The sequence below is a fragment of the Lactuca virosa genome, chromosome 5 (genome assembly GCF_052849685.1).
Source record: "Lactuca virosa cultivar CGN04683 chromosome 5, Lactuca_virosa_CGN04683_v6, whole genome shotgun sequence".
In the NCBI taxonomy this organism is placed as follows: Eukaryota; Viridiplantae; Streptophyta; class Magnoliopsida; order Asterales; family Asteraceae; genus Lactuca; species Lactuca virosa.
The window spans coordinates 404,388,545-404,409,359 of NC_136430.1; the positions used below are offsets into that span (position 1 = coordinate 404,388,545).

Here is a 20,815-nt window from a genome sequence, read left to right on the forward strand (position 1 = left end):
TTATAAAAATGACCCTCACCTTATATTTATTAATTTAATTGATATTAATCTTATTTATAAAGAAAATTATGAAAATTAGAAATATAAAAATAAACATACAATTGTTAGGTTTAAGACTGCATGCCTAAGATAAACATTGCACCAAAATGTCTACCCAATATTGATAAAGTATATTTCAATGGTATGACTAAAACATAAATTTACAGTCGTTTGCGGGCCTAAGGTTAAAAATGCACCAAAATTTAATCCCAATATTGATAAAGGATATTTCAAAGGTACCACGAAACCTTAAGTTTATAGTTGTTGATATAACCTTGCGACCGAAAATAAAGTAGGAATTTTTGAACTCCAATTAATTTGAGTTCCCTATAATATAATCTTGTAGACAAATGAGAAATAATGAGTTTAGTTCTTCTACGAGCCCCAGTTGTATTAATCAATGATTTTACTTATTATATAAGATAACAACCTCATAATTGGAAAGGTTTCATGAAAAATCATCATCATAATTCTGAGTTTGGTGACATAAATATTCATACTACAGATTACAATAAAAGTAACATTTGTGCCAAGACCCTAATATATGTGTATTAATAATGATTTATGTATTTGTTTAAAAAAATTGCATTTTAGATTACCAAAAATTAACATTTGCGCCAAGACACCAATATATGTGTTAATTACTCCTTAAGACTATATTTTCTTCACCAGCATACGTAACTTAATCATTTATATTCTTTATTAGGAGTTTGATGTCAAAAATAACTTAAATAGTTTTGAATTGATCTTCTTTTGTTTGTTAAAACTTAGGTAATATTTTTTAAACATGAATTAGTATTCTAGAAATTATATTGAAATATGTTTAGTGGCATATTAACAAGATGTTTTTTTTTCTGTGTTAACATCACTTGGAAAAAGTGATCCAATAGCTTTTGTACATTCGCACCTGGCTCTCTCACACACAGACACATACACACACATTTCCATTAAGTAATGGTTTGTTTAATAATCACAACTCTCACTAACATAATTTTAATTCAAAATCAAGATCTAAAGGCATAATATTCATTGGTATATCATGACTTATATCCTTTGTCAAGCAATATTGATAGGATAAGTATGCGTTTCATGCAGAAAAGTCTAATTATTTTGAGATTTTTTTTGATAAAGTCCTAAATCTTTTTTTTGAATAGAATAAACCTGATTGTTTAACATTTTGCCCAAATTAAGGAAAAAGTTTTTTATAATTGGAAAAGATAGATTATGTGATTTTCCGAAAATAACGAGACTTTTTTGTTAAAAAAAAAGATTTATGAATTTATCAAAAAAAATTCCAAAATAATGAGACTTTTCAGTATAAAACTCGGGAAAGTATTTGTTCATTTAAGTATCACCAAGTGTAATACAAAATTTAGGTAAAAAAATCTTGATATTTAATGATATATCATGACTTATATCCCTTATCAACTAATATTAATATTCCTCTCGTCGATGATTTGCGATCAAAAAGTGGTTTGAATACATATAAAAGGATTCACATATGTTGACGTGACTGTGTGTTTGATAAACAAAGTATTTATAACATTAAGAAAAGATAGACAAAAGCTAAGAAAACACATAAAAATACCTTACATATTTTACCATATTTATTGATAAAAATGAAATGCATCAATTTTCCCACTTCGTCCAACAATACTGAGTTGAAGTTACCCGCGGTACAACATTATTAATAGGCTGCAACTATTTTGTTTCATGCAAAATGGTTGCTACCTCTATCTTTATTTTCATTTCACTATTTAAACTTCACATTTTCTAAAGGTAAGTAACTCGGCCGATAGAAATATCATTTTATCTCGAAAGGGATAATTATTTGTTCAGGAGCCCAACATAATTATTTTTCAAAAGCAACGGGAGAGAACTCTAGGTTGGTTGAAGAGCAGAGTGATGAAATTCTTTGAGACTGTTTGGCAATTATTGCAGCAGTGGAGGGGTTTTGGTTCAAGACAACTTGGTACCCGTCACCCCAGTTATCCATTCCTTCTGCCATGACTTGCCAAAAAGTTGTACCTGAACACGAACCCCGGTTTCTTGCACTTTCATAGGCCGTGTTGAATATCCCACCAAAGTACTCATCCCTTGCTTCTACGGTGTAACCTGAAGACCAAGAGGACTTGCCAAATTCTGCAATCAGTAAAGGTTTTCTCAAGATGGAATCACAATCCTCAATATGTGCATTAATCCATTTTTCAACAAATTTAGCTCGAGCTTCATCGCTAGCTCCCGGAACCCTAAGTCAAATATCGAAATATCCACATATGTTATTCAATAAAATTAAATAACATAAAAGATTGTTTTAGTTATAAATAAGAAACATGCATTTCATGAAACATTTTTAGGATGCTAACTACGTTCGGGTGTTGGCTAGCGTGACATGCAAAGTATATATACGAACAAAAGCATTGTGATGGAGTTTATATGTCGGTATAGACTCGATCATACCATTGGTCGGGATACAGATGGATTGTAGCAAAATCCACATTGTTGACGCCGTTGTTTGTAATGAAGTCGGTCCCTACTTCATAGCCCGGATTGTTTTGCTTCTTTTCAGGCATTGATTCCCCATAAAACCCTTCAAGTCCGATTTCGAGAAGATGGTTCTTATCAGTGGACTTTATTTCGGCTGCCATTTCTACTATCCATTCCTGCACAAAGAAGAGATACCGATGGTTATAGGTTATGCACCATATAGTTTCATAAAAAACCAGTTTCCTCTATGTACTCCTATCATTTGAAAGTAAAAGATTTCCTTCTTTCTGGATAATTGATTCGGGCATTTTCTCATATGAACAACTTAACCGTGAGAAAACAGAGAAAACAAGAACCTGTAGAAATTTCCCTGATAGATCAGACTGGCAGCGGGGTTCGTTCATTAGCTCCCATGCAAAGATGGTGGAATCATCCTTGTAGTCAACCCCGGTGATTGAGTTGCGTCTCGTAAGAATGGTCTGTAGCAAAACAGTATTTGCAACATGTTCAAATTTTCTAACAAAATGCAAATACAGCTGTTGTAGAAATTTTTTGTGATATAATGGAAACATTGTTTCCCAAACATATATATACCTTCAAATGATTCTTATAATATCCTTTAACTACAACGTTGGTAAAGAACTCATCATCACTATTCAAGTATTGTCCTCCATGATCCCTTGCCCACTGAACATATTGTTTTTTACCTCCAAAATCATCCCAGTTATTAACCAAGCTGAGAATCAAGTGAATCCCATACTTTTTCGCTTCTGATATCACAAAATCCAATCCCTGGAATGAAAAGGTGTAGATGGTTATCACAAGTAACATAAAACAGAGGTGTTAAGTGTTTGTGATCTTGGTTATTACTAACTTTTATTTCAATATGTCCGTGTCGATTTGTCGTATGGTCGATAAGAAATTACCTTTTAATGTTTACAGATCATGTTGAATAAAAAACAGAGACTAAAATAATAGATAAAGTTACCTTAAACATGTCCTCATTGTAAAAACCGGGAGAGGTTTGCAGGGGTTTGTTGCCACCATCACTAAAAGCCCAAGTCCTAACCAGGTTCATTCCTATCTTGGAAGATTCTTGAAATGCGTCTGTGACCTTCACCCTTGTAGATGGATCAGAAGCCATACACATTAACCAGTAGGCGTTAAAGCCATTAAAATACAACGGCTTTCCATTAACCATGAAATGATGTGTCCTTGTCTCCACAAAACTATCGTTAATGGTTGACGAGTGGCATTTACCCTTGCAGTCTCCTTTTAGAACTGCATTTCCTTTTCCTGGCATGGTTAAAAATCGCTAATCTTTAATAGTGGATATATGAAATAGGAAAGTTAGTAACCAATGTTTAGAGTAATGGATGGAAAGTAGTGTGTTTTCTCTTGTCCACTTAGCTCGTCGAGTATTTATATTGCATGTCTTGTTAAGAATCTAGTTGGAAGTGGGGACCTCATCATATTTATTATGTAACTTAACGATACATATGCATCATCATTCATAAGGAATGACAAGCGACTTTGCGATGCCCATGCACGGTGCCATACTTTTGGTTGTAAGACACACAAACATTTGTTACTCCAAATGGAAAAGCAAAAGAAAAAAATGATACTGCACTATTGTAGGTATGTTATGTTTGGATACTAGATCCTTGTGCATAATCTACCATTAAAAGATTAGCTTTTAGTCGAGTTCCAAACATAAAAAATATGTTGACCAAACGAATTGTATTTAGAGATTCGAAGATGGTACTAGATTCTTTTGAAATACTATAATATTTTGTTACTCCGAGACCACATGTGCTTGAAAAATAAATATATAAAAATAAAAAACAAAAAGCCCAAAATAAACGCACAAGTCATTGCTTGTGCATGAAAAACTAGGTACAATTTGATTTATTTATCTATTTATTTCCCCACTCCTCCAAACCATTTTGTTGTTTTTTCGGGTTCCTTTTTTCATACGTTGAAATCTAGCATGTGACTTTCTTACGTTTACGCATCACCATTCATGGGACATTTGGTTTCTTTATTTGACTTCTTTTAACGTCATATAGCAAATATATATTAAATTTTATGTTCCATTTTTCTGTTGATAGTTTTTATCACGTGTATTCTCCAAATGGAATTTGTATCAAAGTAGATGTTATGTATGTTGCACACATCACTTTTGCATGTGAATTTATATTGATGATGTCATGTTTTGTTTTTATGTAGTTAATGTAATAACAAGTGGTTGAGTAGCATGACATGTAGCAAGTGGATGTATTGTAATCTAAACATAACTCGCTTTGCTTGTGTACGAGGTGTTCCCTATTATAATAAAACAACGGATGTTTGGGGTTCCAAAACCTATCATAATAGGCAATGTAACTGCTTAGAAGGAAATTCGATAGATCTTAAACCAATACTTTTAGAAGACTAGTGAGGAAACACTCCCTTTATCATTTTTTATGTGTTCGTGCATCGATACTAAGTAGTGTATGATTACTTATTAATTAAAGTTTATTCAGACTACACTTGTACACATTATCTATATTATAAATCTTTGGTGATAAATGCTAGATGTTTATAAAAATGACCCTCACCTTATATTTATTAATTTAATTGATATTAATCTTATTTATAAAGAAAATTATGAAAATTAGAAATATAAAAATAAACATACAATTGTTAGGTTTAAGACTGCATGCCTAAGATAAACATTGCACCAAAATGTCTACCCAATATTGATAAAGTGTATTTCAATGGTATGACTAAAACATAAATTTACAGTCGTTTGCGGGCCTAAGGTTAAAAATGCACCAAAATTTAATCCCAATATTGATAAAGGATATTTCAAAGGTACCACGAAACCTTAAGTTTATAGTTGTTGATATAACCTTGCGACCGAAAATAAAGTAGGAATTTTTGAACTCCAATTAATTTGAGTTCCCTATAATATAATCTTGTAGACAAATGAGAAATAATGAGTTTAGTTCTTCTACGAGCCCCAGTTGTATTAATCAATGATTTTACTTATTATATAAGATAACAACCTCATAATTGGAAAGGTTTCATGAAAAATCATCATCATAATTCTGAGTTTGGTGACATAAATATTCATACTACAGATTACAATAAAAGTAACATTTGTGCCAAGACCCTAATATATGTGTATTAATAATGATTTATATATTTGTTTAAAAAAATTGCATTTTAGATTACCAAAAATTAACATTTGCGCCAAGACACCAATATATGTGTTAATTACTCCTTAAGACTATATTTTCTTCACCAAATCATTTATCTTCTTTATTAGGAGTTTGATGTCAAAAATAACTTAAATAGTTTTGAATTGATCTTCTTTTGTTTGTTAAAACTTAGGTAATATTTTTTAAACATGAATTAGTATTCTAGAAATTATATTGAAATAGGTTTAGTGGCATATTAACAAGATGTTTTTTTTTCTGTGTTAACATCACTTGGAAAAAGTGATCCAATAGCTTTTGTACATTCGCACCTGGCTCTCTCACACACAGACACATACACACACATTTCGGTCAGTATTAAGTAATGGTTTGTTTAATAATCACAACTCTCACTAACATAATTTTAATTAAAAATCAAGATCTAAAGGCATAATATTCATTGGTATATCATGACTTATATCCTTTGTCAAGCAATATTGATAGGATAAGTATGCGTTTCATGCAGAAAAGTCTAATTATTTTGAGATTTTTTTTGATAAAGTCCTAAATCTTTTTTTTGAATAGAATAAACCTGATTGTTTAACATTTTGCCCAAATTAAGGAAAAAGTTTTTTATAATTGGAAAAGATAGATTATGTGATTTTCCGAAAATAACGAGACTTTTTTGTTAAAAAAAAAAGATTTATGAATTTATCAAAAAAAATTCCAAAATAATGAGACTTTTCAGTATAAAACTCGGGAAAGTATTTGTTCATTTAAGTATCACCACTCCCAAAGGCACAAGTGTAATACAAAATTTAGGTAAAAAATCTTGATATTTAATGATATATCATGACTTATATCCCTTATCAACTAATATTAATATTCCTCTCGTCGATGATTTGCGATCAAAAAGTGGTTTGAATACATATAAAAGGATTCACATATGTTGACGTGACTGTGTGTTTGATAAACAAAGTATTTATAACATTAAGAAAAGATAGACAAAAGCTAAGAAAACACATAAAAATACCTTACATATTTTACCATATTTATTGATAAAAATGAAATGCATCAATTTTCCCACTTCGTCCAACAATACTGAGTTGAAGTTACCCGCGGTACAACATTATTAATAGGCTGCAACTATTTTGTTTCATGCAAAATGGTTGCTACCTCTATCTTTATTTTCATTTCACTATTTAAACTTCACATTTTCTAAAGGTAAGTAACGCGGCCGATAGAAATATCATTTTATCTCGAAAGGGATAATTATTTGTTCAGGAGCCCAACATAATTATTTTTCAACAGCAACGGGAGAGAACTCTAGGTTGGTTGAAGAGCAGAGTGATGAAATTCTTTGAGACTGTTTGGCAATTATTGCAGCAGTGGAGTGGTTTTGGTCCAAGACAACTTGGTACCCGTCACCCCAGTTATCCATTCCTTCTGCCATGACTTGCCAAAAAGTTGTACCTGAACACGAACCCCGGTTTCTTGCACTTTCATAGGCCGTGTTGAATATCCCACCAAAGTACTCATCCCTTGCTTCTACGGTGTAACCTGAAGACCAAGAGGACTTGCCAAATTCTGCAATCAGTAAAGGTTTTCTCAAGATGGAATCACAATCCTCAATATGTGCATTAATCCATTTTTCAACAAATTTAGCTCGAGCTTCATCGCTAGCTCCCGGAACCCTAAGTCAAATATCGAAATATCCACATATGTTATTCAATAAAATTAAATAACATAAAAGATTGTTTTAGTTATAAATAAGAAACATGCATTTCATGAAACATTTTTAGGATGCTAACTACGTTCGGGTGTTGGCTAGCGTGACATGCAAAGTATATATACGAACAAAAGCATTGTGATGGAGTTTATATGTCGGTATAGACTCGATCATACCATTGGTCGGGATACAGATGGATTGTAGCAAAATCCACATTGTTGACGCCGTTGTTTGTAATGAAGTCGGTCCCTACTTCATAGCCCGGATTGGTTTGCTTCTTTTCAGGCATTGATTCCCCATAAAACCCTTCAAGTCCGATTTCGAGAAGATGGTTCTTATCAGTGGACTTTATTTCGGCTGCCATTTCTACTATCCATTCCTGCACAAAGAAGAGATACCGATGGTTATAGGTTATGCACCATATAGTTTCATAAAAAACCAGTTTCCTCTATGTACTCCTATCATTTGAAAGTAAAAGATTTCCTTCTTTCTGGATAATTGATTCGGGCATTTTCTCATATGAACAACTTAACCGTGAGAAAACAGAGAAAACAACAACCTGTAGAAATTTCCCTGATAGATCAGACTGGCAGCGGGGTTCGTTCATTAGCTCCCATGCAAAGATGGTGGAATCATCCTTGTAGTCAACCCCGGTGATTGAGTTGCGTCTCGTAAGAATGGTCTGTAGCAAAACAGTATTTGCAACATGTTCAAATTTTCTAACAAAATGCAAATACAGCTGTTGTAGAAATTTTTTGTGATATAATGGAAACATTGTTTCCCAAACATATATATACCTTCAAATGATTCTTATAATATCCTTTAACTACAACGTTGGTAAAGAACTCATCATCACTATTCAAGTATTGTCCTCCATGATCCCTTGCCCACTGAACATATTGTTTTTTACCTCCAAAATCATCCCAGTTATTAACCAAGCTGAGAATCAAGTGAATCCCATACTTTTTCGCTTCTGATATCACAAAATCCAATCCCTGGAATGAAAAGGTGTAGATGGTTATCACAAGTAACATAAAACAGAGGTGTTAAGTGTTTGTGATCTTGGTTATTACTAACTTTTATTTCAATATGTCCGTGTCGATTTGTCGTATGGTCGATAAGAAATTACCTTTTAATGTTTACAGATCATGTTGAATAAAAAACAGAGACTAAAATAATAGATAAAGTTACCTTAAACATGTCCTCATTGTAAAAACCGGGAGAGGTTTGCAGGGGTTTGTTGCCACCATCACTAAAAGCCCAAGTCCTAACCAGGTTCATTCCTATCTTGGAAGATTCTTGAAATGCGTCTGTGACCTTCACCCTTGTAGATGGATCAGAAGCCATACACATTAACCAGTAGGCGTTAAAGCCATTAAAATACAACGGCTTTCCATTAACCATGAAATGATGTGTCCTTGTCTCCACAAAACTATCGTTAATGGTTGACGGGTGGCATTTACCCTTGCAGTCTCCTTTTAGAACTGCATTTCCTTTTCCTGGCATGGTTAAAAATCGCTAATCTTTAATAGTGGATATATGAAATAGGAAAGTTAGTAACCAATGTTTAGAGTAATGGATGGAAAGTAGTGTGTTTTCTCTTGTCCACTTAGCTCGTCGAGTATTTATATCGCATGTCTTGTTAAGAATCTAGTTGGAAGTGGGGACCTCATCATATTTATTATGTAACTTAACGATACATATGCATCATCATTCATAAGGAATGACAAGCGACTTTGCGATGCCCATGCACGGTGCCATACTTTTGGTTGTAAGACACACAAACATTTGTTACTCCAAATGGAAAAGCAAAAGAAAAAAATGATACTGCACTATTGTAGGTATGTTATGTTTGGATACTAGATCCTTGTGCATAATCTACCATTAAAAGATTAGCTTTTAGTCGAGTTCCAAACATAAAAAATATGTTGACCAAACGAATTGTATTTAGAGATTCGAAGATGGTACTAGATTCTTTTGAAATACTATAATATTTTGTTACTCCGAGACCACATGTGCTTGAAAAATAAATATATAAAAATAAAAAACAAAAAGCCCAAAATAAACGCACAAGTCATTGCTTGTGCATGAAAAACTAGGTACAATTTGATTTATTTATCTATTTATTTCCCCACTCCTCCAAACCATTTTGTTGTTTTTTCGGGTTCCTTTTTTCATACGTTGAAATCTAGCATGTGACTTTCTTACGTTTACGCATCACCATTCATGGGACATTTGGTTTCTTTATTTGACTTCTTTTAACGTCATATAGCAAATATATATTAAATTTTATGTTCCATTTTTCTGTTGATAGTTTTTATCACGTGTATTCTCCAAATGGAATTTGTATCAAAGTAGATGTTATGTATGTTGCACACATCACTTTTGCATGTGAATGTATATTGATGATGTCATGTTTTGTTTTTATGTAGTTAATGTAATAACAAGTGGTTGAGTAGCATGACATGTAGCAAGTGGATGTATTGTAATCTAAACATAACTCGCTTTGCTTGTGTACGAGGTGTTCCCTATTATAATAAAACAACGGATGTTTGGGGTTCCAAAACCTATCATAATAGGCAATGTAACTGCTTAGAAGGAAATTCGATAGATCTTAAACCAATACTTTTAGAAGACTAGTGAGGAAACACTCCCTTTATCATTTTTTGTGTGTTCGTGCATCGATACTAAGTAGTGTATGATTACTCATTAATTAAAGTTTATTCAGACTACACTTGTACACATTATCTATATTATAAATCTTTGGTGATAAATGCTAGATGTTTATAAAAATGACCCTCACCTTATATTTATTAATTTAATTGATATTAATCTTATTTATAAAGAAAATTATGAAAATTAGAAATATAAAAATAAACATACAATTGTTAGGTTTAAGACTGCATGCCTAAGATAAACATTGCACCAAAATGTCTACCCAATATTGATAAAGTGTATTTCAATGGTATGACTAAAACATAAATTTACAGTCGTTTGCGGGCCTAAGGTTAAAAATGCACCAAAATTTAATCCCAATATTGATAAAGGATATTTCAAAGGTACCACGAAACCTTAAGTTTATAGTTGTTGATATAACCTTGCGACCGAAAATAAAGTAGGAATTTTTGAACTCCAATTAATTTGAGTTCCCTATAATATAATCTTGTAGACAAATGAGAAATAATGAGTTTAGTTCTTCTACGAGCCCCAGTTGTATTAATCAATGATTTTACTTATTATATAAGATAACAACCTCATAATTGGAAAGGTTTCATGAAAAATCATCATCATAATTCTGAGTTTGGTGACATAAATATTCATACTACAGATTACAATAAAAGTAACATTTGTGCCAAGACCCTAATATATGTGTATTAATAATGATTTATGTATTTGTTTAAAAAAATTGCATTTTAGATTACCAAAAATTAACATTTGCGCCAAGACACCAATATATGTGTTAATTACTCCTTAAGACTATATTTTCTTCACCAGCATACGTAACTTAATCATTTATATTCTTTATTAGGAGTTTGATGTCAAAAATAACTTAAATAGTTTTGAATTGATCTTCTTTTGTTTGTTAAAACTTAGGTAATATTTTTTAAACATGAATTAGTATTCTAGAAATTATATTGAAATAGGTTTAGTGGCATATTAACAAGATGTTTTTTTTTCTGTGTTAACATCACTTGGAAAAAGTGATCCAATAGCTTTTGTACATTCGCACCTGGCTCTCTCACACACAGACACATACACACACATTTCCATTAAGTAATGGTTTGTTTAATAATCACAACTCTCACTAACATAATTTTAATTCAAAATCAAGATCTAAAGGCATAATATTCATTGGTATATCATGACTTATATCCTTTGTCAAGCAATATTGATAGGATAAATATGCGTTTCATGCAGAAAAGTCTAATTATTTTGAGATTTTTTTTGATAAAGTCCTAAATCTTTTTTTTGAATAGAATAAACCTGATTGTTTAACATTTTGCCCAAATTAAGGAAAAAGTTTTTTATAATTGGAAAAGATAGATTATGTGATTTTCCGAAAATAACGAGACTTTTTTGTTAAAAAAAAAAGATTTATGAATTTATCAAAAAAAATTCCAAAATAATGAGACTTTTCAGTATAAAACTCGGGAAAGTATTTGTTCATTTAAGTATCACCACTCCCAAAGGCACAAGTGTAATACAAAATTTAGGTAAAAAATCTTGATATTTAATGATATATCATGACTTATATCCCTTATCAACTAATATTAATATTCCTCTCGTCGATGATTTGCGATCAAAAAGTGGTTTGAATACATATAAAAGGATTCACATATGTTGACGTGACTGTGTGTTTGATAAACAAAGTATTTATAACATTAAGAAAAGATAGACAAAAGCTAAGAAAACACATAAAAATATCTTACATATTTTACCATATTTATTGATAAAAATGAAATGCATCAATTTTCCCACTTCGTCCAACAATACTGAGTTGAAGTTACCCGCGGTACAACATTATTAATAGGCTGCAACTATTTTGTTTCATGCAAAATGGTTGCTACCTCTATCTTTATTTTCATTTCACTATTTAAACTTCACATTTTCTAAAGGTAAGTAACTCGGCCGATAGAAATATCATTTTATCACGAAAGGGATAATTATTTGTTCAGGAGCCCAACATAATTATTTTTCAAAAGCAACGGGAGAGAACTCTAGGTTGGTTGAAGAGCAGAGTGATGAAATTCTTTGAGACTGTTTGGCAATTATTGCAGCAGTGGAGGGGTTTTGGTCCAAGACAACTTGGTACCCGTCACCCCAGTTATCCATTCCTTCTGCCATGACTTGCCAAAAAGTTGTACCTGAACACGAACCCGGTTTCTTGCACTTTCATAGGCCGTGTTGAATATCCCACCAAAGTACTCATCCCTTGCTTCTACGGTGTAACCTGAAGACCAAGAGGACTTGCCAAATTCTGCAATCAGTAAAGGTTTTCTCAAGATGGAATCACAATCCTCAATATGTGCATTAATCCATTTTTCAACAAATTTAGCTCCAGCTTCATCGCTAGCTCCCGGAACCCTAAGTCAAATATCGAAATATCCACATATGTTATTCAATAAAATTAAATAACATAAAAGATTGTTTTAGTTATAAATAAGAAACATGCATTTCATGAAACATTTTTAGGATGCTAACTACGTTCGGGTGTTGGCTAGCGTGACATGCAAAGTATATATACGAACAAAAGCATTGTGATGGAGTTTATATGTCGGTATAGACTCGATCATACCATTGGTCGGGATACAGATGGATTGTAGCAAAATCCACATTGTTGACGCCGTTGTTTGTAATGAAGTCGGTCCCTACTAAATAGCCCGGATTGTTTTGCTTCTTTTCAGGCATTGATTCCCCATAAAACCCTTCAAGTCCGATTTCGAGAAGATGGTTCTTATCACTGGACTTTATTTCGGCTGCCATTTCTACTATCCATTCCTGCACAAAGAAGAGATACCGATGGTTATAGGTTATGCACCATATAGTTTCATAAAAAACCAGTTTCCTCTATGTACTCCTATCATTTGAAAGTAAAAGATTTCCTTCTTTCTGGATAATTGATTCGGGCATTTTCTCATATGAACAACTTAACCGTGAGAAAACAGAGAAAACAAGAACCTGTAGAAATTTCCCTGATAGATCAGACTGGCAGCGGGGTTCGTTCATTAGCTCCCATGCAAAGATGGTGGAATCATCCTTGTAGTCAACCCCGGTGATTGATTTGCGTCTCGTAAGAATGGTCTGTAGCAAAACAGTATTTGCAACATGTTCAAATTTTCTAACAAAATGCAAATACAGCTGTTGTAGAAAATTTTTGTGATATAATGGAAACATTGTTTCCCAAACATATATATACCTTCAAATGATTCTTATAATATCCTTTAACTACAACGTTGGTAAAGAACTCATCATCACTATTCAAGTATTGTCCTCCATGATCCCTTGCCCACTGAACATATTGTTTTTTACCTCCAAAATCATCCCAGTTATTAACCAAGCTGAGAATCAAGTGAATCCCATACTTTTTCGCTTCTGATATCACAAAATCCAATCCCTGGAATGAAAAGGTGTAGATGGTTATCACAAGTAACATAAAACAGAGGTGTTAAGTGTTTGTGATCTTGGTTATTACTAACTTTTATTTCAATATGTCCGTGTCGATTTGTCGTATGGTCGATAAGAAATTACCTTTTAATGTTTACAGATCATGTTGAATAAAAAACAGAGACTAAAATAATAGATAAAGTTACCTTAAACATGTCCTCATTGTAAAAACCGGGAGAGGTTTGCAGGGGTTTGTTGCCACCATCACTAAAAGCCCAAGTCCTAACCAGGTTCATTCCTATCTTGGAAGATTCTTGAAATGCGTCTGTGACCTTCACCCTTGTAGATGGATCAGAAGCCATACACATTAACCAGTAGGCGTTAAAGCCATTAAAATACAACGGCTTTCCATTAACCATGAAATGATGTGTCCTTGTCTCCACAAAACTATCGTTAATGGTTGACGGGTGGCATTTACCCTTGCAGTCTCCTTTTAGAACTGCATTTCCTTTTCCTGGCATGGTTAAAAATCGCTAATCTTTAATAGTGGATATATGAAATAGGAAAGTTAGTAACCAATGTTTAGAGTAATGGATGGAAAGTAGTGTGTTTTCTCTTGTCCACTTAGCTCGTCGAGTATTTATATCGCATGTCTTGTTAAGAATCTAGTTGGAAGTGGGGACCTCATCATATTTATTATGTAACTTAACGATACATATGCATCATCATTCATAAGGAATGACAAGCGACTTTGCGATGCCCATGCACGGTGCCATACTTTTGGTTGTAAGACACACAAACATTTGTTACTCCAAATGGAAAAGCAAAAGAAAAAAATGATACTGCACTATTGTAGGTATGTTATGTTTGGATACTAGATCCTTGTGCATAATCTACCATTAAAAGATTAGCTTTTAGTCGAGTTCCAAACATAAAAAATATGTTGACCAAACGAATTGTATTTAGAGATTCGAAGATGGTACTAGATTCTTTTGAAATACTATAATATTTTGTTACTCCGAGACCACATGTGCTTGAAAAATAAATATATAAAAATAAAAAACAAAAAGCCCAAAATAAACGCACAAGTCATTGCTTGTGCATGAAAAACTAGGTACAATTTGATTTATTTATCTATTTATTTCCCCACTCCTCCAAACCATTTTGTTGTTTTTTCGGGTTCCTTTTTTCATACGTTGAAATCTAGCATGTGACTTTCTTACGTTTACACATCACCATTCATGGGACATTTTGTTTCTTTATTTGACTTCTTTCAACGTCATATAGCAAATACATATTAAATTTTATGTTCCATTTTCCTGTTGATTGTTTTTATCACGTGTGTTCTCCAAATGGAATTTGTATCAAAGTAGATGTTATGTATGTTGCACACATCACTTTTGCATTTGAATTTATATTGATGATATCATGTTTTGTTTTTATGTAGTTAATGTAATAACAAGTGGTTGAGTAGCATGGCATGTAGCAAGTGGATGTATTGTAATCTAAACATAACTCGCTTTGCTTGTGTACGAGGTGTTCCCTATGATAATAAAACAACGGATGTTTGGGGTTCCAAAACCTATCATAATAGGCAATGTAACTGCTTAGAAGGAAATTCGATAGATCTTAAACCAATACTTTTAGAAGACTAGTGAGGAAACACTCCCTTATCATTTTTTATGTGTTCGTGCATCGATACTAAGTAGTGTATGATTACTCATTAATTAAAGTTTATTCAGACTACAATTGTACACATTATCTATATTATAAATCTTTGGTGATAAATGCTAGATGTTTATAAAAATGACCCTCACCTTATATTTATTAATTTAATTGATATTAATCTTATTTATAAAGAAAATTATGAAAATTATAAATATAAAAATAAACATACAATTGTTAGGTTTAAGAATGCATGCCTAAGATAAACATTGCACCAAAATGTCTACCCAATATTGATAAAGTATATTTCAATGGTATGACTAAAACATAAGTTTACAGTCGTTTGCGGGCCTAAGGTTAACAATGCACCAAAATTTAATCCCAATATTGATAAAGTATATTTCAAAGGTACCACGAAACCTTAAGTTTATAGTTGTTGATATAACCTTGCGACCGAAAATAAAGTAGGAATTTTTGAACTCCAATTAATTTGAGTTCCCTATAATATAATCTTGTAGACAAATGAGAAATAATGAGTTTTGTTCTTCTATGAGCCCCAGTTGTATTAATCAATGATTTTACTTATTATATAAGATAACAACCTCATAATTGGAAAGGTTTCATGAAAAATCATCATCATAATTCTGAGTTTGGTGACATAATTCTGAGTTTGGTGACATAAATATTCATACTACAGATTACAATAAAAGTAACATTTGTGCCAAGACCCTAATATATGTGTATTAATAATGATTTATGTATTTGTTTAAAAAAATTGCATTTTAGATTACCAAAAATTAACATTTGCGCCAAGACACCAATATATGTGTTAATTACTCCTTAAGACTATATTTTCTTCACCAAATCATTTATCTTCTTTATTAGGAGTTTGATGTCAAAAATAACTTAAATAGTTTTGAATTGATCTTCTTTTGTTTGTTAAAACTTAGGTAATATTTTTTAAACATGAATTAGTATTCTAGAAATTATATTGAAATAGGTTTAGTGGCATATTAACAAGATGTTTTTTTTTCTGTGTTAACATCACTTGGAAAAAGTGATCCAATAGCTTTTGTACATTCGCACCTGGCTCTCTCACACACAGACACATACACACACATTTCGGTCAGTATTAAGTAATGCTTTGTTTAATTATCACAACTCTCACAAACATAATTTTAATTCAAAATCAAGATCTAAAGGCATAATATTCATTGGTATATCATGACTTATATCCTTTGTCAAGCAATATTGATAGGATAAATATGCGTTTCATGCAGAAAAGTCTAATTATTTTGAGATTTTTTTTGATAAAGTCCTAAATCTTTTTTTTGAATAGAATAAACCTGATTGTTTAACATTTTGCCCAAATTAAGAAAAAAGTTTTTTATAATTGGAAAAGATAGATTATGTGATTTTCCGAAAATAACGAGACTTTTTTGCTAAAAAAAAGATTTATGAATTTATCAAAAAAAATTCCAAAATAATGAGACTTTTCAGTATAAAACTCGGGAAAGTATTTGTTCATTTAAGTATCACCACTCCCAAAGGCACAAGTGTAATACAAAATTTAGGTAAAAAATCTTGATATTTAATGATATATCATGACTTATATCCCTTATCAACTAATATCAATATTCCTCTCGTCGATGATTTGCGATCAAAAAGTGGTTTGAATACATATAAAAGGATTCACATATGTTGACGTGACTGTGTGTTTGATAAACAAAGTATTTATAACATTAAGAAAAGATAGACAAAAGATAAGAAAACACATAAAAATACCTTACATATTTTACCATATTTATTGATAAAAATGAAATGCATCAATTTTCCCACTTCGTCCAACAATACTGAGTTGAAGTTACCCGCGGTACAACATTATTAATAGGCTGCAACTATTTTGTTTCATGCAAAATGGTTGCTACCTCTATCTTTATTTTCATTTCACTATTTAAACTTCACATTTTCTAAAGGTAAGTAACGCGGCCGATAGAAATATCATTTTATCTCGAAAGGGATAATTATTTGTTCAGGAGCCCAACATAATTATTTTTCAACAGCAACGGGAGAGAACTCTAGGTTGGTTGAAGAGCAGAGTGATGAAATTCTTTGAGACTGTTTGGCAATTATTGCAGCAGTGGAGGGGTTTTGGTCCAAGACAACTTGGTACCCGTCACCCCAGTTATCCATTCCTTCTGCCATGACTTGCCAAAAAGTTGTACCTGAACACGAACCCCGGTTTCTTGCACTTTCATAGGCCGTGTTGAATATCCCACCAAAGTACTCATCCCTTGCTTCTACGGTGTAACCTGAAGACCAAGAGGACTTGCCAAATTCTGCAATCAGTAAAGGTTTTCTCAAGATGGAATCACAATCCTCAATATGTGCATTAATCCATTTTTCAACAAATTTAGCTCGAGCTTCATCGCTAGCTCCCGGAACCCTAAGTCAAATATCGAAATATCCACATATGTTATTCAATAAAATTAAATAACATAAAAGATTGTTTTAGTTATAAATAAGAAACATGCATTTCATGAAACATTTTTAGGATGCTAACTACGTTCGGGTGTTGGCTAGCGTGACATGCAAAGTATATATACGAACAAAAGCATTGTGATGGAGTTTATATGTCGGTATAGACTCGATCATACCATTGGTCGGGATACAGATGGATTGTAGCAAAATCCACATTGTTGACGCCGTTGTTTGTAATGAAGTCGGTCCCTACTTCATAGCCCGGATTGGTTTGCTTCTTTTCAGGCATTGATTCCCCATAAAACCCTTCAAGTCCGATTTCGAGAAGATGGTTCTTATCAGTGGACTTTATTTCGGCTGCCATTTCTACTATCCATTCCTGCACAAAGAAGAGATACCGATGGTTATAGGTTATGCACCATATAGTTTCATAAAAAACCAGTTTCCTCTATGTACTCCTATCATTTGAAAGTAAAAGATTTCCTTCTTTCTGGATAATTGATTCGGGCATTTTCTCATATGAACAACTTAACCGTGAGAAAACAGAGAAAACAAGAACCTGTAGAAATTTCCCTGATAGATCAGACTGGCAGCGGGGTTCGTTCATTAGCTCCCATGCAAAGATGGTGGAATCATCCTTGTAGTCAACCCCGGTGATTGAGTTGCGTCTCGTAAGAATGGTCTGTAGCAAAACAGTATTTGCAACATGTTCAAATTTTCTAACAAAATGCAAATACAGCTGTTGTAGAAAATTTTTGTGATATAATGGAAACATTGTTTCCCAAACATATATATACCTTCAAATGATTCTTATAATATCCTTTAACTACAACGTTGGTAAAGAACTCATCATCACTATTCAAGTATTGTCCTCCATGATCCCTTGCCCACTGAACATATTGTTTTTTACCTCCAAAATCATCCCAGTTATTAACCAAGCTGAGAATCAAGTGAATCCCATACTTTTTCGCTTCTGATATCACAAAATCCAATCCCTGGAATGAAAAGGTGTAGATGGTTATCACAAGTAACATAAAACAGAGGTGTTAAGTGTTTGTGATCTTGGTTATTACTAACTTTTATTTCAATATGTCCGTGTCGATTTGTCGTATGGTCGATAAGAAATTACCTTTTAATGTTTACAGATCATGTTGAATAAAAAACAGAGACTAAAATAATAGATAAAGTTACCTTAAACATGTCCTCATTGTAAAAACCGGGAGAGGTTTGCAGGGGTTTGTTGCCACCATCACTAAAAGCCCAAGTCCTAACCAGGTTCATTCCTATCTTGGAAGATTCTTGAAATGCGTCTGTGACCTTCACCCTTGTAGATGGATCAGAAGCCATACACATTAACCAGTAGGCGTTAAAGCCATTAAAATACAACGGCTTTCCATTAACCATGAAATGATGTGTCCTTGTCTCCACAAAACTATCGTTAATGGTTGACGGGTGGCATTTACCCTTGCAGTCTCCTTTTAGAACTGCATTTCCTTTTCCTGGCATGGTTAAAAATCGCTAATCTTTAATAGTGGATATATGAAATAGGAAAGTTAGTAACCAATGTTTAGAGTAATGGATGGAAAGTAGTGTGTTTTCTCTTGTCCACTTAGCTCGTCGAGTATTTATATCGCATGTCTTGTTAAGAATCTAGTTGGAAGTGGGGACCTCATCATATTTATTATGTAACTTAACGATACATATGCATCATCATTCATAAGGAATGACAAGCGACTTTGCGATGCCCATGCACGGTGCCATACTTTTGGTTGTAAGACACACAAACATTTGTTACTCCAAATGGAAAAGCAAAAGAAAAAAATGATACTGCACTATTGTAGGTATGTTATGTTTGGATACTAGATCCTTGTGCATAATCTACCATTAAAAGATTAGCTTTTAGTCGAGTTCCAAACATAAAAAATATGTTGACCAAACGAATTGTATTTAGAGATTCGAAGATGGTACTAGATTCTTTTGAAATACTATAATATTTTGTTACTCCGAGACCACATGTGCTTGAAAAATAAATATATAAAAATAAAAAACAAAAAGCCCAAAATAAACGCACAAGTCATTGCTTGTGCATGAAAAACTAGGTACAATTTGATTTATTTATCTATTTATTTCCCCACTCCTCCAAACCATTTTGTTGTTTTTTCGGGTTCCTTTTTTCATACGTTGAAATCTAGCATGTGACTTTCTTACGTTTACGCATCACCATTCATGGGACATTTGGTTTCTTTATTTGACTTCTTTTAACGTCATATAGCAAATATATATTAAATTTTATGTTCCATTTTTCTGTTGATAGTTTTTATCACGTGTATTCTCCAAATGGAATTTGTATCAAAGTAGATGTTATGTATGTTGCACACATCACTTTTGCATGTGAATTTATATTGATGATGTCATGTTTTGTTTTTATGTAGTTAATGTAATAACAAGTGGTTGAGTAGCATGACATGTAGCAAGTGGATGTATTGTAATCTAAACATAACTCGCTTTGCTTGTGTACGAGGTGTTCCCTATTATAATAAAACAACGGATGTTTGGGGTTCCAAAACCTATCATAATAGGCAATGTAACTGCTTAGAAGGAAATTCGATAGATCTTAAACCAATACTTTTAGAAGACTAGTGAGGAAACACTCCCTTTATCATTTTTTATGTGTTCGTGCATCGATACTAAGTAGTGTATGATTACTTATTAATTAAAGTTTATTCAGACTACACTTGTACACATTATCTATATTATAAATCTTTGGTGATAAATGCTAGATGTTTATAAAAATGACCCTCACCTTATATTTATTAATTTAATTGATATTAATCTTATTTATAAAGAAAATTATGAAAATTAGAAATATAAAAATAAACATACAATTGTTAGGTTTAAGACTGCATGCCTAAGATAAACATTGCACCAAAATGTCTACCCAATATTGATAAAGTATATTTCAATGGTATGACTAAAACATAAATTTACAGTCGTTTGCGGGCCTAAGGTTAAAAATGCACCAAAATTTAATCCCAATATTGATAAAGGATATTTCAAAGGTACCACGAAACCTTAAGTTTATAGTTGTTGATATAACCTTGCGACCGAAAATAAAGTAGGAATTTTT

At 32.4% G+C, this 20,815-nt stretch overlaps 3 protein-coding genes and 1 pseudogene across 3 annotated transcripts; all 4 read right to left on the reverse strand.

The window, feature by feature from the left end:
- Positions 1 to 1,891: 1,891 nt before the first annotated feature.
- LOC145113920 (mannan endo-1,4-beta-mannosidase 4-like) lies at positions 1,892 to 3,829 on the reverse strand. The gene is made up of 5 exons (XM_079049961.1): positions 3,515 to 3,829; positions 3,121 to 3,318; positions 2,883 to 3,005; positions 2,500 to 2,702; positions 1,892 to 2,288 (listed from the first exon to the last, which is right to left on the reverse strand). Exons 1-5 carry the CDS (start codon positions 3,827 to 3,829, stop codon positions 1,892 to 1,894), a joined length of 1,236 nt encoding a protein of 411 aa, XP_078906087.1.
- A 3,176-nt stretch (positions 3,830 to 7,005) lies between these two features.
- LOC145113921 (mannan endo-1,4-beta-mannosidase 4-like) lies at positions 7,006 to 8,943 on the reverse strand. Its single transcript, XM_079049962.1, has 5 exons — positions 8,629 to 8,943; positions 8,235 to 8,432; positions 7,997 to 8,119; positions 7,614 to 7,816; positions 7,006 to 7,402 (listed from the first exon to the last, which is right to left on the reverse strand). Exons 1-5 carry the CDS (start codon positions 8,941 to 8,943, stop codon positions 7,006 to 7,008), a joined length of 1,236 nt encoding a protein of 411 aa, XP_078906088.1.
- A 3,183-nt stretch (positions 8,944 to 12,126) lies between these two features.
- Positions 12,127 to 14,063, reverse strand: LOC145113922 (mannan endo-1,4-beta-mannosidase 4-like; annotated as a pseudogene).
- Positions 14,064 to 17,256: 3,193 nt separating this feature from the next.
- On the reverse strand, positions 17,257 to 19,194 carry LOC145113923 (mannan endo-1,4-beta-mannosidase 4-like). The gene is made up of 5 exons (XM_079049963.1): positions 18,880 to 19,194; positions 18,486 to 18,683; positions 18,248 to 18,370; positions 17,865 to 18,067; positions 17,257 to 17,653 (listed from the first exon to the last, which is right to left on the reverse strand). The coding sequence occupies exons 1-5, from the start codon at positions 19,192 to 19,194 to the stop codon at positions 17,257 to 17,259; spliced, it is 1,236 nt and encodes a 411-aa protein (XP_078906089.1).
- Positions 19,195 to 20,815: the final 1,621 nt, after the last annotated feature.

Bases quoted from the DNA above. Each gene is read 5' to 3' on its own strand.
- LOC145113920 (XM_079049961.1), bottom strand. From the start codon at position 3,829: ATGCCAGGAAAAGGAAATGCAGTTCTAAAAGGAGACTGCAAGGGTAAA. The intron at 2,703-2,882 runs GTTCTTGTTTTC...TTCTTTGTGCAG, and splicing joins TATCAGGGAAATTTCTACAG to GAATGGATAGTAGAAATGGC. The intron at 2,289-2,499 runs GTATGATCGAGT...TATTTGACTTAG, and splicing joins CATCTGTATCCCGACCAATG to GGTTCCGGGAGCTAGCGATG.
- LOC145113921 (XM_079049962.1), bottom strand. From the start codon at position 8,943: ATGCCAGGAAAAGGAAATGCAGTTCTAAAAGGAGACTGCAAGGGTAAA. The intron at 8,433-8,628 runs GTAACTTTATCT...TTTTCATTCCAG, and splicing joins ACAATGAGGACATGTTTAAG to GGATTGGATTTTGTGATATC. The intron at 7,403-7,613 runs GTATGATCGAGT...TATTTGACTTAG, and splicing joins CATCTGTATCCCGACCAATG to GGTTCCGGGAGCTAGCGATG.
- LOC145113923 (XM_079049963.1), bottom strand. From the start codon at position 19,194: ATGCCAGGAAAAGGAAATGCAGTTCTAAAAGGAGACTGCAAGGGTAAA. The intron at 18,684-18,879 runs GTAACTTTATCT...TTTTCATTCCAG, and splicing joins ACAATGAGGACATGTTTAAG to GGATTGGATTTTGTGATATC. The intron at 18,371-18,485 runs GTATATATATGT...GTTTTGCTACAG, and splicing joins ATTATAAGAATCATTTGAAG to ACCATTCTTACGAGACGCAA.